The sequence below is a fragment of the Vitis vinifera genome, chromosome 11, assembly GCF_030704535.1.
Source record: "Vitis vinifera cultivar Pinot Noir 40024 chromosome 11, ASM3070453v1".
Lineage (NCBI taxonomy): Eukaryota > Viridiplantae > Streptophyta > Magnoliopsida > Vitales > Vitaceae > Vitis > Vitis vinifera.
Genome location: NC_081815.1, coordinates 1,594,969 through 1,615,778, shown reverse-complemented (window position 1 = coordinate 1,615,778; position 20,810 = coordinate 1,594,969). Strand labels below are relative to the sequence as shown.

The following is a 20,810-nucleotide window of genomic DNA, read 5'->3' as shown; positions in this document are numbered from 1 at the left end:
AAAGCCATGGGGATGGGCTCTCTGGCTTGTGATAAGATCTAGAGGGTGCCAGAAAGTTTAGTCAAAAAATGAATTCTAAAAGCAGATGGAAAATTAATCCCACCCACAAATTCTCTGCAAGCTAGTCCACAGCTTGAAACAGAATTTAGCAGTTGGTTAGCATACCAAATCCACAACTGTTAAAATACACTAGTTGTAAATTGTAATTACCATCTATTTCTGTAAAGAGCCAAATCCGTAACTCAATGTTTTTCATTTGTTTGTGTCTCAATTATCGCCAGTTTTGGCTTCAAACAACATAAGTCAAAACAGCTCACTCCTATAGTTGGAAACCATGTACAGGTAGGTAAAAACAGAAAAGGAAGAAAAAGGGGAAACATATACAACAGTGGCAAAAGATGCAGTTCTGCAGCCTTCATTTGAGTGAATTCTTTTACTTCTTGCAAGAGAGTCTACTGTTATTCCTTCCAAACCCTAGAGATGTGGATGATGATGAGGATGATATCCTAGACTTATCATTCTCCTCTTTGTCTTCATTGAATGCCTTGCACAGTTGGTCCTGGAGTTCCTTGTACCTCCTCTTCTTCAGAAGTCGCTCCTCTGTAGTGCCGTTGCCCAGGTATGCCAAATCTGATAAGTCATCGGCATCCATGATCTTGTTGAGTACTTCTGAGCATCTAGGGAAAAAGCGTTTCCCAAGGTCCACTGCTCACCAACAAAATGGAAGTGAGTATCAAGCATTTGATCCAGAAAATTTATAGGATTCATAATAATTAGTAAGTTAAAAAAGGGCGGTGCTTTTTATAATTGACATTTCTGGAAATTGTGAAGTTGCCGAATATGATTTCATTGATTTGAAACAAAACTGCTCCTTAGCTGCAAACAAACTCCATTCCAAAAGGACAGTAACCCTATCATCACTGTGGCTCGGTCTTGCATTTTTGCCTTCATTGAGATCATTGTTTTGAATACTACTATGTTTTGGGGTCTCATATTTCTTCTTTATTTTTCAAATTTCAACTCTCAATGACTCTTTTTTGTTTGAGGAAGAACTTTGCCAGAAATCTTCAGGAGTAGGTCAGAAAATTGAAATACAAAATTTCCTGATAGAACATCCATATATCATGCCATCAAACTCAACCCAACAAACCAGAGAATCACTTGGCATGGACTGTTCTATGCAAAAAAGCCGTTTGAACTTGATTATAATTCTAGAAGCACATCACCATTTGTGGTGGATGGATACAGTTTCAAGCAGAAAAGGGAAAACAGGCTACAAGATATGCATAACATCAAATGATTCATTACCAGTTTTGGACAGTGCTCTTAGCCTATTTAGGTGCTCCTCTTTAATTCTGAAAGGCGCCTCGTTTAAGTCCACAGTTGTCCTCTGGGCATCAGCCAAATTCCTAGGCCTGATTGCAGTGAGTGTAAACTCAGAAGTGCCATCCACTTGTGCAATATCCATTGCCACTTTAGCTTCCATGGGGAATAGAAGTTTTGCTAGTCCAACTGACAAGAAAGAGCAATTCTTTGTCATGATCATGATCATAAGCTGACTGAAACAAAAACTTGCAAACAGAAAACCTATCTACAGTAACGAGTTCAATGTGAAGCTGCAAGTTGATAAGAACTTCCAGGGTGAATCTAATGTAGAAGAGACAATCTCATTCCTTTTGATGCCATGAGATTGGACCCTTTTGTCTTTTCTCAGAAAAGAAAAGAACAATCTTCTCAGAAATGAGAAGAATAACCCAAGGGACAAAATATCTTTTCTCACTAACAAGCAGATGAATGTCAAGAATGGTTTGAAGGACTATAAAACTGGTGCCAACAGAAATGATAATAAAGTATTGAGAAAGCAAAACTTTTAAAATCAATATATGACTGTTCAAAGCAGATGTATGCTTTAACAGAAAAGCGTCCTCATATAAGGACCTGGGAATTGGTTGAGAATGGAAGCGAAACATCTCATTATACACCTTGCAATCATTCATTTTAAAGCATATATTAACCATACATCCACGTATACGATAGAAGAAACATTGCAAATAAGTAATTATCAATAGGAGTTTGCTATATCATACAGTTCAAAGATATGGCCATACATTTCTTTCTTAGTTCTAGGCCTAGCACAAAAATGTTAAAATCAATACCACATAATAAACCATATGTAACAGAAGAAGAGAAAGTTGGAAGTTCACCTCTATTTTCGAGGTACAACAGCTTCATTCGCAGATCATCGCCTGCTATAGCAAGAGAAAACGAAGCCTCCCCTATCAATGGATCTCGTCTTTCCGCTTGCTCCAATACCTCTACGCACAACTGATCCTTGGGAGAAGGTTTTCCTTCCTCGGTAGACTTATGGTAATCCACAGCCCTGGTGAGCCTCTTTGCTATTTGCAGTGCATTTCTACCGTCTGGCGTGATATCAGTTGGCCGAGCTCCCTTAGTAAGAAGGGATACTATAATCTTGGGCTCTTTCCGCATTGCAGCAATGTGTAGCACAGTATAGCCCCTATGATTTTTATGGTTAACATCAGCAAGTCCAAGATCAAGAAGCTCGGTTGTGGTCTTTGCATCACCAAATGCCACAGCATAGTGAAGGGCATATGCATCATCTAGAGTAGTATGTCCCTCTTTCAGTAGCATCCTCACCAATTCAACATCATCTGAATCCAGAGCCCGGTGTATCCTCTTCACATGTTTGTCAGGAAAATTGGTGCTTTCAGGCTCCTCAAAGCCAAGCTCCAATCGCGAATCCACAATCTGTTTCACCATTTCTTGGGGCAAGGCCCTCTCCAGAGTCACGACATCCACATCAGATTTGATGATAATGTCAATACACCTCGCTAACAATCTATCACATGCTTTACCACACAGATTAGCAACTGATAGAATCACTAAAATGTCATCTGAAGCAACCTTGTCAAGAATGTCCATCAGGCGTCTCTGCAACATAACACGACAGTAGATGATATTTCTATGAACTGAGCAGTGAGCATAAGCATGATTTGAGGTATCATTTCTTCATTTTCCCACTTTGGGAATTTCCATTTGTGGCGTTATAATCGTAATTCATGATGGTTCACATTCAAAAAAAGTTTCTTTGAGACATTCCAAAACAAAAACCCAAATTCCAAGCATCCAAACACAACCACAGAAATCAAAACAAGAGGGTTCCAGAAAATCAATCCTCTGTAAATCATTCATATGATCCCTCAAATAATCTAAATCAGTTTATATATTTTTATCAAATCAGAGAAAAACAGAGGGGTCTGGTTCAGATACCTGATAAAGGCCGACCAATTCAGAGATCTGAAAAGCGAAAGAAGCATAGAGCACCTCCACCATGAAATCCACAGCGGGCCTACAAGCGGAGTGGGGGCAATCATCATCAACGCACGCACAAACGCCTTTTGGCAACGCCCCAACTCTCCCACTATACAAATACCCCAAAACCGCCACGAGCGAGTCGTACCCAACATCGAATTCCTTCGCCAAATCCTTCAGCTCGAACTTCGCCTCCTTCTCCTTCCTCGCCCCCGCCAACACGGCCTTGAAAAACACGCTCCTCGCCGCAAGAATGCACCGGTGCACCGGCACCTCCCGGCCTCCGGCGACCACGATCCTGGCGTCTGTGAAGAAGTCAAACTCGGGGGACTCGAACACCGACTCGAGATTCTCCGAAAGGCGCCTGAGAGCCGAGATGTCCGGCGGAGAAACCTCTGAGGAAAGGGATTCGGTGGTGGCTGCGATGCAGCAGATGCTGCTACTGCCACTGAAGTCGTTGGAATCGGAGAGAGCAGCTCTGTAGTCCATGGAGCCGAGAGACAAAAAGGGGTTCTAGTGAGAGACGGAGGGAGTTAAGATACAGAAGTAGAGAAAGTGGGGGAAAGAGAATAAAAAAACGCCATAGGATTTGCAGAGAAAGAGAGAGAGAAAGAAGTCAGATGGAAGATGAACACGATCCAGCTGAAAAAGCACGGTAGTGAGAATCGGAGAAATTATTTATATTCATTTGTTTTAGATTCTTGTTAGGGTTTTTCATCCGTACATCATCATCCTCTGTCCCTCACTCCAACTCTCCCGTTGACCAGGCCACAACAAAATCTAAGATCATAACAATCAATTTTTATCAATAATTAAAATTATTAATAATAATTTTTATCAATTATAAATGAGTTATCATAAATTTATTTGTATTTCTACACCATTTTTGTATTTATGAATGTTATAATTTCTATTCTAGTTTAAGAAGTATTGGTTGGTTTTAGGCATTTAATGACTTGTCATTGTTATAATTTTTATATTTTTAAAAATTATATATAATAAAAAAACCAAACAAAAATCCAACTCAGAAAAGAAAATAAAAGTAAAAAATAGAAGAAAAAATAATAAATTTAAAGTCAATAAATTAATTTATATATTATTTCAAATTATTTTTTTATATAGAGATTAAATAAATTAAAATAATATAATTTTTTAATAATTTAATTATATTTAACTTTTTTAATATTTTTCATTATGAAACCAAACATAAGAAAATTATTTTATTCGATGATTTTTTTTTTTAATAATTTTGGGAACCAAACATAATCATCATGTTTCAAAGATGTTATACAACATTTAATTGCATCCACATCTAATATATATATATATATATATATATATTATTAAAAATAATATTATAGTCTATTCAAAAAAATTGAAAATGTTTTTTTTTTTAAATATTCTTTTGAAAATACTATGTTTATAATATTAGAAAATCAATTAAATAAAAATTTCAATTTTATTTTACTAATCAAGATAAATCCACAAAATTTACTTTTACCTTTTGTTATTGTGACAAAAACAATCTTGCATAAATTGTTTACAAAATAAATTTGATTCTCCTAGATGATAAGAGTTGCGAGATTTTGATGGAAAATAACTTCAAAGAAAAATAGTTATATTCTTGTAATGAGTTTTCCCATGAAAAAAAATATATATATTGATTATAAAGTTAGATTATATAACACTAAAGGGTGTTTAATGATAAATTTAATATAGCAATAAATTTGATTCTTTCTAATCATATGGTGAGATTTTGATTACAATTTTTTTTTTAAATAATAATGATAATATTCCCTAAAATCATATTAATGAATTTTCATTTGAAAAAAAAATTAATTTGTTGTCAAATCTATCTCATTCAAGACAACATTTTAACGGTAAATTTTTTGTAATAATGATACTTTGAATTACAAAGAAGTGACTAATCACACCATATTTTTGTGCTCTCTACAAGAGTTTGAATGCTTTAAAACTACACACTTGCAACTCACACATGACCAATGACTTAAAATAGAATATCATCTTTGGGAATAACTTGAAATGAAATACCGCACTTGGAAATATTCCATACTTGACTTATAACCAATGATTATTTGAACGATAGAAATGGCATGGAAAGGTCTAAGAGTGAAAAAAAAAAAAACTATTGAAAATATATCGATTAATAAGTATGTAAAATAAATAAATAAAACAAATAAAAATTAAAACTTATAAATAATGTTAATTAAGGGTAGAATTTGACTTTATTTTTAATAAAAATAATTATTTTTATGACCTTAGGTACTTATGGTTTAGTAGCTTTCTTTTTACTTTAAATCAGAATAAACAATAATGCAAATCATATTTTTGTAAATAGTATGATGAGACATTCTCAATTTTTAGTAAAAGTTATCTTTTTATCATTGTTTTAAAATCCATTTTTCCATGTACATTTGGGAAGATGATGTGAGATTTTGAAAAAGTCTCAAGCAAACAATTTGGAACATTTTGGTAGGGTTGGAAGTCAACTAAAGTATGCATTTTGTTTAATACAAATTGAACAAGAGAGAGTGAATCAAAAGCTCAAATACTTCATTCTTTAATGTTTTTGTTTTTTAATTTATTTTTGACACATTATTTCAATATTTTTAAATTTTTATTTGACTCGGCTTTTAAAAACGTCTTCCGGCATAAATAGTTTTTTTAAAGAAAAATAAAACATTTAGCAAAATTTAGAAAACCTTTAAAAAGTTTAAAAATTACTTGTAGTAGTTATTGAAGAGGTTTTAATAGGTGATTATTTCAAATAAAAAAAACATTTTCATTAAAAGAAGTTTTATTAAGAATGTGTTTAACAGTGATTCTTAAAAATGTCTTTTTTTATAAAAAAAATTTTAACACTTGAAAATATTTATTTTTCAAGCATTAAAATTGTTAACTATTAAACACACTTTAAAAATACTTTAAATAAAAACACTATCAAACACACTTTTAAATTATATTTGACGATGGTTCTAAAAAACTTTTTTGATATTCTTAACAAAATATGAATTATAATATTTTTTAAATATTAAAAATATTTTTTAAAATCATTACCAAATAAACTCTTAATCATTAATATACTATGTTTTGACATCTTTTTAACTTAAATCAAAACATAAATTTTGAGGGTGAATTCTATCACATCCTTGCCATCCTAATCAATATCATATAAGAGATAATGCCCTAGATATCTGGGGGCTATATAGAATGGTGGGTCTTCGTCTACATCAGCAGATTACCTCATACTGAAGCAAAGCTTGAGATATTTCACGGGTTACATTACATCCAGCCAAAAGCCAGAAGAGGTTGGAAACAAAGGCAAAGCCACAAAAAGCAAAAGAACACGTAAGTCTACAGGAAAGAACCAAACAAGTATGGGAAACTGAATCAAACAATGAAAATAAAGGCATGAAGACAGCTTGCAGACGCTTTCCTAATTGAACCCACACACCATGAACTCAATTCATTGCCCTAATGTTTTACCTCGAGAATCATTAAATCCACCCGTCTAAGCTTACAGGTCCGAAATCAGGCTGTCAGTCATCACCGATAGCAATGTCTAGCCGCCCAGTGGTGAATGATAGTCACTACCACACAGCTAAATGTTGCTACCTAGACATAGATGCTGTAATTTTTTTCCTTTGTCTTATTTGGATGTGAAAAAAATTAAGGAAGCTGATGAAAGGAAGGGGATGAAATGAAAGAAGAAAATAAAGGAAAAGAAGAGAAGGGGGGAAAATAGGGTTAATTTTTTTGGATGGGTAGGTATGGTCCGTATGGAGTGGTTGAAGAAAATAGCACTTTGGATATTTTGTATGTAAATTTTATTTAAAAAGAAAATGGAAAAATAAGTGGATATGCGGATAGTTTAGGGGTATGTGAATAAAAAATTATAAGATGGAGATAAGTATAACCTATGTCTAATAAATAATGTGAGGATATAGGGAATGGGAAAACATTATATGCTTAGACTTGATAGTTATATCTATGGGGGTGCAACAATATCGCTCTTAAGTTTAAGGATGGGTCATTCAAATGGTGATTTTCAGAATAGATTTGTAAAGTATAATATGGAATGTTATAAAATGTTTTACTTATCTTCATTGAACACTAATTGATTTTAAGATGAGACAGTTAAAATTGGATCAAATATTACATCACAGTTAAGGATCATGGGTTCGAGTCATTAACCCAAAATAAATTTGTCCTCTGTATGTTTCCCTTTTTGCCCAACCCTAATAGTGTGTACATTTTATTAATTAATGTGTCATTATTACGTAAATCATGTTTATCCTAAATTATAGGATTTAATTAACTACAAAACATTACATATTGTATCAATAAAAGCACTTCTTAAACTATAAAAGAATTTCCTTTAATTTTTTTTATCTTTAAATTAAAAATAAGAAGAAGAATGATTTTTTGTTTTTTGCTTCCAATAATTTTCATTAACATAAAATATTTATAAAAGAAACAAATAAATTAAATTTAAGATTACATATTAGAAGCTAATTACAAAAAATTTGTTAAAATACCAAGTTCATTGGGTGGTTTGCCAATTCTTCTTTGGCCTTTTAGTTGCTTTTTTTTAATTAGAGAATATTTATTGGTATAAATTTGTTTTAATGCGCAATTTTTATATTACAAGTTATTTGAAAAAATAAATGTCGCATTTAAAATAGTTAAAAAAAATTTTATGTCTTCGATAGTTTTTATTAATAAAAAAAGAATATATATATATATATATACACATTTGGGGCTATGCCAATTCAGTGGATCAGAATTCAGAAGCCTAGAAGCAAGTCAAGCTCTTGGTGAAACTTCATCAGAAGTTAATCACAACTCACAAGATCTGGATGGCTTCTGGCTATATATCAATTGAAAAGTTTAGCTGAAATATCAACCTGCAGGGTTTGGGTTACTGAACCCACATGCCTCAGCCTGGCTTATAAATAAGCAGCCCTCAACTGAGACAGAACCAGCAGTTCAATACTACATATTCATGAATCAGACCAACCAAACACCTTTCAATGTTGAATTCAAACCGAAACATATCCACCATCCAAACAAATCCAACAGAAGGCAAAGGGAAAAACGGAAATGCATCCACATCTTCCAACACATGTGATTTAGCAGTAAAAATAGCATTCAATCATGTTTCATTACAGGATGATTGTGACATTGTTATAGATCAAAACAATCCATCAAGATTGCAAAAATACATATAAGAAACAGTTAATTTTTCTTGCTCGCCCAAGGAGACCGAACTTTTTCCAGCCCTTTCCGAATGGAGAACCTGAATCCACCTTCCTTTGGTGAGGAAACAAGATCGCTGGGTTCTTTCTTAGGATGAATGGTTTGAGCAAGGGCCTCGAGTTCTTCCTTTGCTCGTTGGAACACACTCGGACCTTTAACTTCATCGATTGGGGTGTTCTCATCAATATCATCACTCATTCCATGTGTTTCTTCATGATGATGGGGTGGTGACTTCTTGGTGTGCATTATTGCTTCAATCTCTTCCTTGGCTCTTTCAATTAAATCGGGTGCCTTTACATCATTCTCTGCTAACATAAACCACAATGCCAGATTTGAATCATCAGACAAAGAACTCAATTTGCCCAAAGGGGCTTTTCTTAGTATTCGAGAAAATTCATTTGAATTATGAAAAACCATCAACAACAATTTGAAAAAGGACTGCAGTTCTTTTAAGACTGTGTGGAGTGCAAGAACACACCTTCCCCAGTCGAAGCTGGGACATGAATTTCAGATTCTTTCTTTGGGTGAATTGTCTGAACAAGAGCCTCAATCTCCTCCTTCGCCCGTTCAAACACATTTGGAGCTTTGACATCATTCATGGGGGTGTTCTCATCAATGTCCTCCCGCATTCCATGAGTTTCCTTGAAATGATGGGGTGATTTCTCAGTAGGCAGCATTTCATTATTTGAAGTTGTTACATGAAGTTCGGGCTCCTTTTTCGAATGAATTGTCTGAACAAGAGCCTCAATCTCCTCCTTGGCTCTCTCAAACACATTTGGGGCTTTAACCTCATTCAATGGGGTTTTCTCATCAATGTCATCCCTCATTCCATGAGTCTCCTTATGATGGTGAGATGATTTCTCAGTATGCAACACTGCTTCAATCTCTTCCTTAGTCCTCTCCATTGAATTGGGGTTTTTTACATATTTATCTGCCACCATATCATATTCACATTTCACAAACACACAGACAAAATCCACAATTTTGCCTTACATACTTCAGTCCAATTATCAAGGGATATTGGGAAATTTATTCTAATTTCCAAAACCAGACACAAATGTCATAAACCCTAGACAATGAAATCAGTCCATGAAACAAATACCCTCTGTTTGGCTGCAGAGAAAAAGTCAGAAAAAAGAATAGCAAATTTGGAATCCTAAAAAAGATATCTAATCCAATACAAACCCTTAAAACCCCATTTCCCCCATTTCTAATCCTGGGTTTTCTGCACAATCAAACCTAGCATAAGATATCAAAATGTTGATCTACTTGCGATTCTCCTGTGCCTTCTTGGAAATTGCAGAACATGGGGAAAGTAAAAAAAAAGGGGAAAAGGGAAATGAGAAAAATCATACCTGGCGGTGGTGGGTGGTCATCCATTGAAGAATCGGTGTGCTTGAGATTTTGAAATGATGAGTGGATCGAGACTGGGATTGGAGTTAGGTGCAGACAAAACACTTTTCGAATTTGGAAACGTTGGAAATGTGGGGGACGGCTTTGGATTCTCTGTCTTTCTAGTCCACTTTCATCTTCAGTTTTCGGTGTTTACAACTCTTTTGCCTTCTTCCAACCGAATCCACTCCATCATGTCCTTTTTCTCATAAACTGTATTGGAAACTTCTTACATATCTCAATCGATACGTATCCTAAATCCATCTCAATCTTCGACAAATTTTATTGGTTGTTTTATTATTATTTTCAATAGTAAAATATCAATTATATATTATAAAACATTTTTATAGAAAATTATACACAAGATTAAGATTATGATTGGTTCTAAAAATTTGACGAGAAAATAAAAAAATAATGTTAAGAAAAATAATTTTATCATATTTGATTTCATAATAAAAAACCTAAAAGAAGATCAAATATAATCAAAATTAGTCACAGATTTACATCATTTTAAATTATTTAATTTTTATAAAATAGGAAATTAAATAAAATAATTTTAAAAAAACCTTTAGTTTTACTTTTTTCTCTTCTTCTTTTTTTTCACATTTTCTCTTTATTTGTGACATTTATTTTGAGTAAAATGTTTCTTATTCCGATTTTGAGTGCTTTGGATAACATGCCGAGGAGAAAGTCTACGAAAATAATTGAAGTGAATTTACTTAGTAATGTTTTTTCCGCAAACCATTGAGGAAAGGAAAAAAATTTAAGGAAAATAGTTTTTTTATGTTTAGTTTTACTATGAAAGAAAATAAAATATAATTAAAATTAGTTATAAATTTATATAATTTAAAATTATTTAATATGAAGAAAAATTAGTTAAATGAATTTAAAGAAAGATATAAAAATAATTTATTATTTTTTAATCTATTTTTTTATTTTCTTATATTTTTCCTCTTTATTTTCTTTCTCTCGTATCTTTCTTCAAAATTTTCAAAAACCAAACATGGATAGAGTATATTTGGTTATTGGACAATATTAAAGAGAAAAAACTGTGAAGGAAAATAAAATTTTCATATTTGGTTCCACAATAAAATAAATAAATATAATAAAAATGGGTAAAAATATTTATATATTTTAAAATTATTTAGGCTATATTCAATTCTAAAAATTATTAAGGAAAAAAAAAATATTAAATTTTTTTTTTCTTATATTTGATTTTACCATAAAAAATACAAAAGAAAATAAAATATAATTAAAATTCATCTAACATTTTATATATTTTAAATTATTTAATTTTTATATAATAAATGATAATAAGTGAAATGAGTTTGAAAAAATAAATAAAAATAATTTATTGAGTTTAAACCAAATTTTAATTTTCCTTCTAATTTTTTTCTTTAACTTTTTTCTCTCGCATTTTTTCATAAATTTTTTAAAAGCTAAATATTGGTGTCAAGCCAACTGAGTCAGGTTCGTCTAACTTTACTGAAGTCAAATGAACTTCTTCCCTTCTTCATGCTTCTTGAAGAGATCGTCCAATTACACTAGAATCAAACGAACTTCTTTCTTACACAAAAGGATGTCCGAATGGTCCGAACATGCCCCTCTGAAGCTTAAGTTAGATAAGAGTAGTTCTAACTATTTTGTAGGAAATAGTAAGTGTATGCATATGCATGTACCTTGTTCATACTTTTTGAGCGGCTTTTATAGAGTTGATGGTAAGCTTTCAATATTTGGGTATCATTATCACCTTGTTTCTCATAGAAATTTTTGACACGGCAAATTTGTGTATCATCTTGTCCATCCCTCCTAAATATCAAAATAATTAAATTTATTATTAAAATAATGGGATGGTAATGACGGCTAACCTATCCCAAATCCAGGTTCATTGTAATCCCTTATCAATTGGCAGCCCCTTTAATGGGAAGGTGGGATGTATCATGTATGGCCCCTCTGCTACCATGAAAAGCCCTTTTAAAATGTATCCAATAATTTATTGGCTTCTAATTCTAATTGGTTGCCAACTTGCAAAATCTATTTTTATGTTTTAATATTGGACCAGCTTCGTCAAATGTCATATTTGATCCATTGATCTTTGTGGTTTCTAAGCACTAAATTATTCTAAAATTTATTTAATTGGCTGGTTGGCTTGAATTTGATTGAAATGGACTCTATGATTGATTGAAGACTTAGAAAGGTCATTTGGGCGATTGGTCCAAGTCCAGCTGCTTTGGAGGCCAGTTTGAACTGATCATTCACCTAAGAAAGGTCTATTGAGAATTGCTAGATAAACCTAATCTCTTCGTAGGTAATAATTTAAAATATATTTTTAAAATTTATTTAATTTTTATATGGAAGAGGAAAAATAAGTAAAACCAGTTTATAATAATATATAAAAATAATTTATTGATTTTTTTTTTTAATCAAAATAGAAGGGTTTGAAATCTAAGCCGATTCAGGAAAAAGACAACCACTTAATACTGGGGGATCTGACGATACCCCTAAAGGAACACGGGGGAGAACTAGACAAAATGAAAAATCAATGGGCGTGGAATTTTTCAAGAGTCAAACATAATTTACAAGTTCAAACACGAAAGAGATTAAACTTACAAAGTTGCTCCTATTATATTTAGATTAGTCTATTTAAACGAGCACCAAAATTCTAACGCGACGAAGATATGAAGAGGATGATGATGTGACCCTTGGTTTCATTCAAATATACAATCATAACGCGGTCTCATGGACCATTGACAAAATCAATTCAAGATAGCGTTTCAGTTGGCAGAATCAGAAAAAAAGCACACATGTGAACATCAAAACTAAGGAGTCTCCATCGTGTGCATGTAAATGACTCAGTTTCATCCTTAGCCGCCTCAAAATTTAACCCTTTGTCATCTGTCTTTTAGCCCAGCTAATCTCAGCATATTAGTTGTCGGTAATAAATAGTCTTAAGTCCAAACTTAGATTGCATATGATTTATGAACCCTCCGCCTCATTAGACTTCGATTTCAAATAGAATAAAAAAAATATGTTTTTCAAAATATATTTGAGAGGTTTTTGACTTTTTTGGGTTTAGTATCTTGAGCCGCAATTGAAAAGACGGACAACGTTTTAAAATTTTTGTATTATATATATGGGTATGTAGTATTTTCATAAAAGTTTAATTAAGAAAATTCTTTTTATTTTTAAGTTTTTTAAACAAATTTTTATTCTTAAAAATAAATGAAAATTATTTTTAAGAACTATTTTCAAATAGTTGCTTTTGTTTTCAAGGACGTGAGTGATTTTGGAATAGGCTAAAAGCATTTTTTAGTGAAGATAAATTTTAAAAAATGTGAAAAATTATTTCAAGCCATTATTAGATAATTTATTAATATATAATTCTTTCAAAAATCATTTTTTTTTATAATATAAGACATTACTAAAATTATAATAATTCATTCTAAATCATATAAATATTATCTGCTCTACACATAAAGGGATTATCACGGTTTTATGGGACGTAACAAAGACATTATATATATATACTCTTATTAATTATATAGATATGACATATGAGAAGGAGGCATCAAAATTTGTTATGATTTAATTAATATATGAATTTTTTATTGATAATTATAGTCACGATGTGAAATAATTTACTTTGCGGCAGCGCATGGAAACTTGACAACCGTGGCCTTTGTTTTTTCTTCATCTTTGACTTCTCCATATTTATCCAATTTTTTTAATTAAATAATTTTTAAAACATTGGGTGTCAGGTAATTAAAAAAAAAACATATATTTTTTAATAATGGGCCAGGTCGGTTGCCCAAGCCCATAAATAATTGTGGGCAGCCACAGAGTGTACTGGGCTCATCTGTACAATAATTGTTCCTCAAATTATCTAAATACTGAGATATTTGTTGTCGACAGTGGGAAAGTCAAAAGACACTTATAAATAACCATATTCCTTTCTAGTACATTATTCATAGGAAAATCCCACTGTACTTTTCTCGTACATTTCCTAGAAAAAAATTGACATTTGTTTTAAAGTATCTCAAGAGGGAAGGAAAAGTATAAAACTATTACACGCTAATTGATTTGTTCAAATTTTACTAATCAAATAGTCAAAACTAAGAATGAGTCGGTTTTTTTTTTTTTTTTTTTTTTTTTTGTGGGTATTTAACCCAAATAGATTCTTATATTGCTTACAAATATGAATGTCCGCCATATATGTTTTGTGTATATAATATGTAGAAATTTATTGGAAAAAAATATAGAAAAAAGAACATCGACTTTTATAAATAAATCTCATCTTCATTAATTTAAAAATATTTTAAAATATATATATTTTTTATAAATTATATAATTATTTTCTAAAATGACCTTTTTTCTCATGAGGTTAATAATACTGCTTGGCAATTTTTGCACATGATAATTGATTAAAATAAGAAATTTTAAAAATTAAAAGTATAATAAAAACTAAAAAAAAACTTTAAAAATTAAAAATATAAAAATAAAATATTAATTTTTACTTTATTTAATCATACTAGTAGAAAATATAGATATTGAGAAAGAGTTGAAAATACGATAAGAGTCAATATTTTATTTTAAAAAGTTTTAAGCTTTTTGGTTTTAACTGTATTTAATTTTCAATTATTTTAGTTTTAATTGTATTTTTTATTTTATTATTGTTGTCAACTAATAAAATTTTTATTTAATTTTATTAAAAAAAATGATAAGATGAGTGGATTTATATAATACAAGATATATATCGTTATTAATTATAAAATTAGAAATATTTGATTTATCATTTGACAATCTTAAAGATATTATATAATAAAAAATTATAATATATTTATCCAATTAAAATGATCAATTTTTTGGTAAATTTATTTAATATTATGAAGTAAAAAGGTATTTTATGAAATAATTATCTGACTTATGATAAAATACATGTTTTTTAAAATATTTTTAAATTAATGAAAATAAAACTTATTTATAAAAATTACATTTTTTTTCTATATTTTTAAAAAATTAGTAAGTAAAAACTCAATCTTCTAACAAAAATTAATCTCCACTAACTATTTTCGTAATCCAAGCCACCCCAAAACTTAATAAAATAAAATATCTAGGTTCTTTGAACCATTCCAATATCATTCATAAACAAACACGACATTGAAAGTTAAAGTTTGAATGGATAATCATATCAAAGTATGCCAAAAAACTTTACATTGGAAAGCACATTCTTAACAATTTTAGTTTTCTCTCCTTTTTGAGAATATTTTATACATAAATTTTGAAATAACCTCAATTATATTTGATTTTTTTCTTATATTTTTAATAAAATTAAATATAAAAAAATCATTTTCTTTTAGACGAACATTTAGAACATGGAAAAGGAAGCTTTGAAATATTCAAACTGAGGAATGTCACAAAAGTTTATATTAAAACAAAAGGTGAAAAATGTGACAGAAGGATGCAAAGGTGGCTAGAGCATTAAACTTAGGTATGGTACCGCTTTAATATTATAAATTATAAAAATTATAAAAAAATAGTTACGTAATAAATATATAGAAAGAGAGGGTACAGTTGTATTCTTAATGACCATTTAATAATACTGCAACCATGCAAACTATAAAAATGAATGCATGTACGTCACCCAACCCTATGGTCAACAGCAATGACGGTCCAACGGGGAAATCATACAAATTTAAAACCCTAAAATGCCCTCACCCAGGGTTGGTGATTATGTTCTCCATTTCTTCTCCAACCTGCAAGTCTGCAACCATGGATTCACTCATTTTCAATTCAATATTTTCCAATTAAAGCAATAAAGAGACGTGGCAGACCACCTATGACAAAATTTATGAAGTGGGGGGATAAGAGGCAGGGGCAAAGAGACAAGCCATGCATTGACTTCATGATATTTTTATATTCATTGCCCTAAAAAGGGGTTGATTTTGATTTTTGACCCACATGGTGCTTTGTTCTAAATGCCAGTTGGAAGGGTTTTTGAGTCTCATCTACAATTTGAGATGACCTGGGATCAAAGTCGTCCATTTGTGTGGTCTTGATTTTTGACCAATCTTTGTTGATTCTGACCCACATGCAATGCAAGCCGTGGCCATGATCTTCCCCCTCCAATGGGTGTGTTCTTGGAGATGGGGTTGTGTCTCAATTGGTTAAAACAACTCGGTTTGTTGGATGAAAACAGTGCAAGGACTCTCAAGACAATGATTGTTCAATGAGAACCCAAGAAATTTGATGATTTTTCTTCTTGAAAGGAAGATAATATTTGTTTTTTCAAAATAATGGAAATAGGTAAATCTTGCTTATTTCCAAGAGAGTATAGATACGGTCTAAGATATAATAACTCCTAATTCCATAAAGCTACTAGACCAATATTCAAAATTTGCACAATTTTGACTGGGTATTGAGTATGGCACCAAAGACTCATCTAAATATCGTCTACTTAAAAGTCATAAGTTCTCATGTCTAGAGGTTGGAAAGAATTTTCTGGGAAAATAACGATTTGACTAGTATTTTTTCTGGGGGGGAGAAACAATAGTCAAATTTTAATTGTGACTATGGTTTGGGTGGAGAAGAGTATATTAATGCAGTACAAGTGTAACAGTCAGCAATGACGCGATAAGAGAAAGAGCAGAATGATATTCAAGGATCGTGTGTATGACTGGAAGATGTTGACTGCAGAGAAAAGGGATTCATCATATGGTCTTTCTTACCCTTTCTCCTCATTTTTGGAAGAAACCTAGGAAAGGAGAAAAGTAAAAACGCGAAGTGAAAGGATTCGAAGCACAGTTGTATTGGGTTTTTTCATGGAAACCAGACGAAGCTTACTTTCTTTGACCGCCCTTATTTTTCTTTGTTTTGTCAGTGCTTGTGTTTACAGGGGCTCTGGTGGCAGGAAATGGGGTTAGATGTAGGAAGATAATGCTTATAAAAAGCTGCCCATTCCGTAGAAGGGTGTTCAAAAATTCAAGCTTTGAATCAATCAAACAACTCGTGGCTTTTGAATCGGGACAATTTAACCGTTGAATTTAAAACCCCATTCAAAAGAATCTCACTCAGGTTGTTATTTCCCTAAGACTGCTGTTTCTGTCGTTTTCGTCCCATCCCTGAAACGTATTGGAATTTCAGTGGTGGACTGCATTTGTTGCCTTGTAACTTGTAAGGAGTATATAAGTGAGGAAGGCCTCAGAATCAGAGACATCTTGTGTTCGCTTTGATAGAGAAAGAAAGAGAGAACTTTTTGCAAAGGCCCAGAAAAAGAGGACTTTTTGCAAAGGCTCTGCTTCTAGTTTTCAGGTAAGGGAGACATTGATTTTTCCGTATCTTTCTGCCTCCACCCTAAGCTTTGTTTCTGGGTGTTTGATGAAGGGAAACGAGTCTTTCACTCTGCCTTTTGATTTTGGATGTGGGTTTGTGTACTATGCCCTTTTTCTTCAATTGGGTGTGTGTATAAAGGAGAGTTTCAAACTGGGATTTTTCAGCTAAAAGTGATGAAGGGTTATTCAAATCCAGAAACTTCATCATTTTTTGGGGATCCCAGATGATTTTTTCTCTATTTTTCTTGATTGCATGTGTTATTATGCAAATTTAGATTAATTTTTTTATCATAATTTGCAGGCGGAAATTTCAAATATCCCTTACTGTAAATTGAAGTCAATTGGTGGTTGCAAATCTATGGGATTATCGCTCTCATTGCTCAATTCTGCTTGGGAAGAAATTGTGAAACACCGATTTTTCAGTTTGAGAGACAACATTAATTTCACCTCAAAAGATGGAGAAATGACGATACTGAAATCAGATAGCTTTAAGAAGACTGATTCAGAAACAATAACGACCAGAACTGATAATTCAAGAAACTTGAAGAACTCCAGACCAGAAAAAGTGATTCTTGAAAGAACTCTTTCAATGCTTGAAAGAAGTCTTTCATTCACCAGTCTAGTTGAGGACAAACAGAATTTGGGTTCAAATAATTTGGATGGAAAGCAAAACAGACTGAAAAGTAATTTGATTCCCACAATATCTCTTCCTGAACCACCAGCCATATTTTTTTTTCCAAGGCCTGTTAGTGACCTTGATGCTGCTGCAATTAAGATTCAGAAGTTCTATAAAAGTTATAGGACTCGAAGAAACCTTGCAGATTGTGCTGTTGTGATTGAGGAGCTCTGGTTAGTCTTTTAATCTTCTCTAATTATCTTTCATTTCGATCCTTTTCTTTTGTTTGTCTTTCTTTTTTCGGTTGTTTGAATCAATTGTTCTTTTCAATGGTGTAGGTGGAAGGCATTAGACTTTGCAGCTCTCAGACGGAGCTCTGTGTCATTTTTCAATGAGGAGAAACCGGAAACTGCAGTTTCAAAGTGGGCAAGGGCAAGGACAAGAGCTGCCAAGGTAGTTTTTCAACACACATCAATCTGTCTTTCCTCTCCTTTTTTGGTTTTCCCTTCTATGGAGGATTGGATACTAACAGTAAGGATTCTCATTGCAGGTGGGAAAGGGCTTATCTAAGGATGAGAAGGCTCAAAAACTGGCCCTACAACATTGGCTTGAAGCAGTAAGTACTCTTAACCTTCTTACACGCAATTCAATCAGTAGTTGATCTAGTTTGAACTAGAAAAAACATTATCCATTTTTCTTTCTCAAACCATTTTTGTATTCTATGCAGATTGATCCACGCCATCGATATGGACACAATTTACATCTATACTATGATATCTGGTTTAAAAGCTCAAGCAGCCAACCCTTCTTCTACTGGTAATTTCTCCTTTTAGAAACTGTTTAATTTCCGATTTTCCTTCACTTCCTACCATTTTCTCGCACCAATCAAGCTGGAGCAAATTTGATTTGAGTTTACCCTTAATTCACTCAATTTATATAACTGCAGGTTGGATGTTGGGGATGGCAAAGAAACTTATCTAGAGAAATGCCCAAGGCCGGTTCTACAGCGCCAATGCATAAAATATCTTGGACCAGTAAGCTTCAAACCATTGACTAATGTCATTTACATTTTACAGTCATATGGAGGCATCATTTATACTAAATTGTATACTATTGAAATTTCAGAAAGAAAGGGAGGCATATGAAGTAATTGTCGAAAATGGAAAGCTTGTGTTTAGGCAAAGTAGGATGCTTGTGGAAACCACAGAAGGTAGTAAATGGATATTTGTTCTCAGCACATTGAGGGCTTTGTATGTGGGGAAGAAGAAGAAGGGGGAGTTCCAGCATTCAAGCTTTCTATCAGGTGGCGCCACCACAGCAGCTGGAAGACTAGTTGCTCATAATGGCATAATCGAGGTATAAATTCATAGCTGCATACATACCTACACCAAATAATATGCATATATAAGAAACTTGTACTCTACATGTGTTTCTTACGATGTTTTTCTCATATATTTTCAGGCTATATGGCCTTATAGTGGTCACTACCACCCAACAGAAGAGAACTTCAGGGAATTTGTTAGCTTCCTTGAGGAGCACAATGTTGATCTTACCAATGTTAAGGTAAGATGTTTTACATTGTGGATGTTCATTCATGTTCATATCTAATAGCATAGTTAAACTTTGATTTCACTGGAAAATTATCTGATTAATGCTGGGCATTTTTCTCTTCAGAAATGTGCAATTGATGATGATGATAGCACTTCATTTAAGGTCACTAGTGAGGAGGCACAGGCAGAACCAATGGTGGATGCTGCTAAAACTAGGGATTCTGAAGAGACAGATGGGGCCACCATGGAAGAGACTGAGGTTGCTGATGAGGCCAATGTGGAAGCACCAGTATTTGAGCTTACCAAACGATTATCATGCAAATGGACCACAGGAACAGGGCCTCGAATTGGGTGTGTTAGAGATTACCCCTCTGAGCTACAATCCAGAGCTCTGGAACAAGTTAATTTATCGCCTAGGGTTACACCAGGACCCTTTGGCAATTGTGGTCCAATCCCTTCTCCAAGGCCAAGTCCAAAGATCAGGCTCTCTCCCAGACTTGCATACATGGGACTGCCTAGCCCAAGGACCCCCATTGCTGCATCTGGCTAAGCCAATTCAACAAGGGAAGCCCTTCACAACTTGAAACATTCATGACTGGAGGCACTTCTGGTGCCCCTAACTTGATTTTATTCATTGATTTTTTATTTTATTTTTCCCTGTAGATTGCTTATTTGTGGTGAATAATTTTTTTTCACCCAGTTTTGACTCCTTTTTTTTGGTTCTGGGTTGGGTTCATTTGATTCTTTCTTGTAATAAAAAATGGAAAGCATTTGTTTTTAATGAAAGATGATGTTCTTTATTTGTTCTCTCACAATCCTTCCATGTTGGGCACTGACCCTGTTTCCATGAAAAACCATGTGTTTCCATCGATTTTAAGGCTAGTATCCACTCTCTTTTCCTAGAAAGAGACCTCTCAAAGCTAAGAAACTGAATCCATCTTGATCTTTTAATTAAATGATAATTGTCATCAGCAGTGTATCATATGTCCTTTTGCTTTTGGCAGCAGCTTGAGGCTGTTCTCATGAAAGCTGCTCTTGGAAACAGAATGGAAGAAACCAAAAATAAAAAATAAAAGAAAATTGACAAAAATGACTCCAGTTAAACAGTGAACATTTGTTTTTTCTGCAAATGCCTTTTAAATAGAGTTAGTATGTAAATGTTTATGATTTAAGAAATATATCATTTTTATATCCATCCCAGTAAGATAGAGCAGACTATAAAAAAATTGAAGATAAGCCTACCTGATGAAATGCTTACTGTCAAATCATTATTATCAAGTAATGAAGATTCCATTACATGAGAGAGAAATG

The 20,810-nt window shown here is 32.6% G+C and overlaps 3 protein-coding genes across 4 annotated transcripts; 1 reads left to right on the top strand and 2 right to left on the bottom strand.

Annotated features, from left to right (window-relative positions):
- Window positions 1-193: 193 nt before the first annotated feature.
- Window positions 194-4,289, bottom strand: LOC100250996 (BTB/POZ domain and ankyrin repeat-containing protein NPR1). The gene is made up of 4 exons (XM_002281439.5): window positions 3,292-4,289; window positions 2,205-2,952; window positions 1,309-1,512; window positions 194-705 (listed from the first exon to the last, which is right to left on the bottom strand). The coding sequence occupies exons 1-4, from the start codon at window positions 3,820-3,822 to the stop codon at window positions 434-436; spliced, it is 1,755 nt and encodes a 584-aa protein (XP_002281475.1). The 5' UTR covers window positions 3,823-4,289; the 3' UTR covers window positions 194-433.
- Window positions 4,290-8,485: 4,196 nt separating this feature from the next.
- On the bottom strand, window positions 8,486-10,304 carry LOC100256150 (uncharacterized). 2 transcript variants are annotated; one of them, XM_002281428.4, is made up of 3 exons: window positions 9,969-10,304; window positions 9,092-9,544; window positions 8,486-8,918 (listed from the first exon to the last, which is right to left on the bottom strand). In XM_002281428.4, the coding sequence occupies exons 1-3, from the start codon at window positions 9,991-9,993 to the stop codon at window positions 8,593-8,595; spliced, it is 804 nt and encodes a 267-aa protein (XP_002281464.1). In that variant the 5' UTR covers window positions 9,994-10,304; the 3' UTR covers window positions 8,486-8,592. The 2 variants fall into 2 exon arrangements, with proteins under 2 accessions (XP_002281464.1, XP_019078375.1); XM_019222830.2 differs by having other exon boundaries at window positions 8,486-8,921; window positions 9,969-10,253.
- A 6,437-nt stretch (window positions 10,305-16,741) lies between these two features.
- Window positions 16,742-20,299, top strand: LOC100256072 (IQ domain-containing protein IQM1). The gene is made up of 9 exons (XM_002279337.5): window positions 16,742-17,313; window positions 17,635-18,182; window positions 18,288-18,402; window positions 18,500-18,565; window positions 18,677-18,765; window positions 18,896-18,983; window positions 19,075-19,305; window positions 19,411-19,512; window positions 19,624-20,299. The coding sequence occupies exons 2-9, from the start codon at window positions 17,692-17,694 to the stop codon at window positions 20,047-20,049; spliced, it is 1,608 nt and encodes a 535-aa protein (XP_002279373.1). The 5' UTR covers window positions 16,742-17,313; window positions 17,635-17,691; the 3' UTR covers window positions 20,050-20,299.
- Window positions 20,300-20,810: the final 511 nt, after the last annotated feature.

Excerpts from the sequence above, each read along its gene's own strand:
- LOC100250996 (XM_002281439.5), bottom strand. The coding sequence starts at position 3,822 with ATGGACTACAGAGCTGCTCTCTCCGATTCCAACGACTTCAGTGGCAGT. Across the intron at positions 2,953-3,291 it reads AATTGGTCGGCCTTTATCAG|AGACGCCTGATGGACATTCT; the intron begins GTATCTGAACCA and ends GTTATGTTGCAG. Across the intron at positions 706-1,308 it reads AAGAGCACTGTCCAAAACTG|TGGACCTTGGGAAACGCTTT; the intron begins GTAATGAATCAT and ends GTTGGTGAGCAG.
- LOC100256150 (XM_019222830.2), bottom strand. The coding sequence starts at position 9,993 with ATGGATGACCACCCACCACCGCCAG. Across the intron at positions 9,545-9,968 it reads TGACCACCCACCACCGCCAG|ATAAATATGTAAAAAACCCC; the intron begins GTATGATTTTTC and ends ATATGGTGGCAG. Across the intron at positions 8,922-9,091 it reads CCCAGCTTCGACTGGGGAAG|CAGAGAATGATGTAAAGGCA; the intron begins GTGTGTTCTTGC and ends GGTTTATGTTAG.
- LOC100256072 (XM_002279337.5), top strand. The coding sequence starts at position 17,692 with ATGGGATTATCGCTCTCATTGCTCAATTCTGCTTGGGAAGAAATTGTG. Across the intron at positions 19,306-19,410 it reads CTCATAATGGCATAATCGAG|GCTATATGGCCTTATAGTGG; the intron begins GTATAAATTCAT and ends ATATATTTTCAG. Across the intron at positions 19,513-19,623 it reads TTGATCTTACCAATGTTAAG|AAATGTGCAATTGATGATGA; the intron begins GTAAGATGTTTT and ends TTTTCTCTTCAG.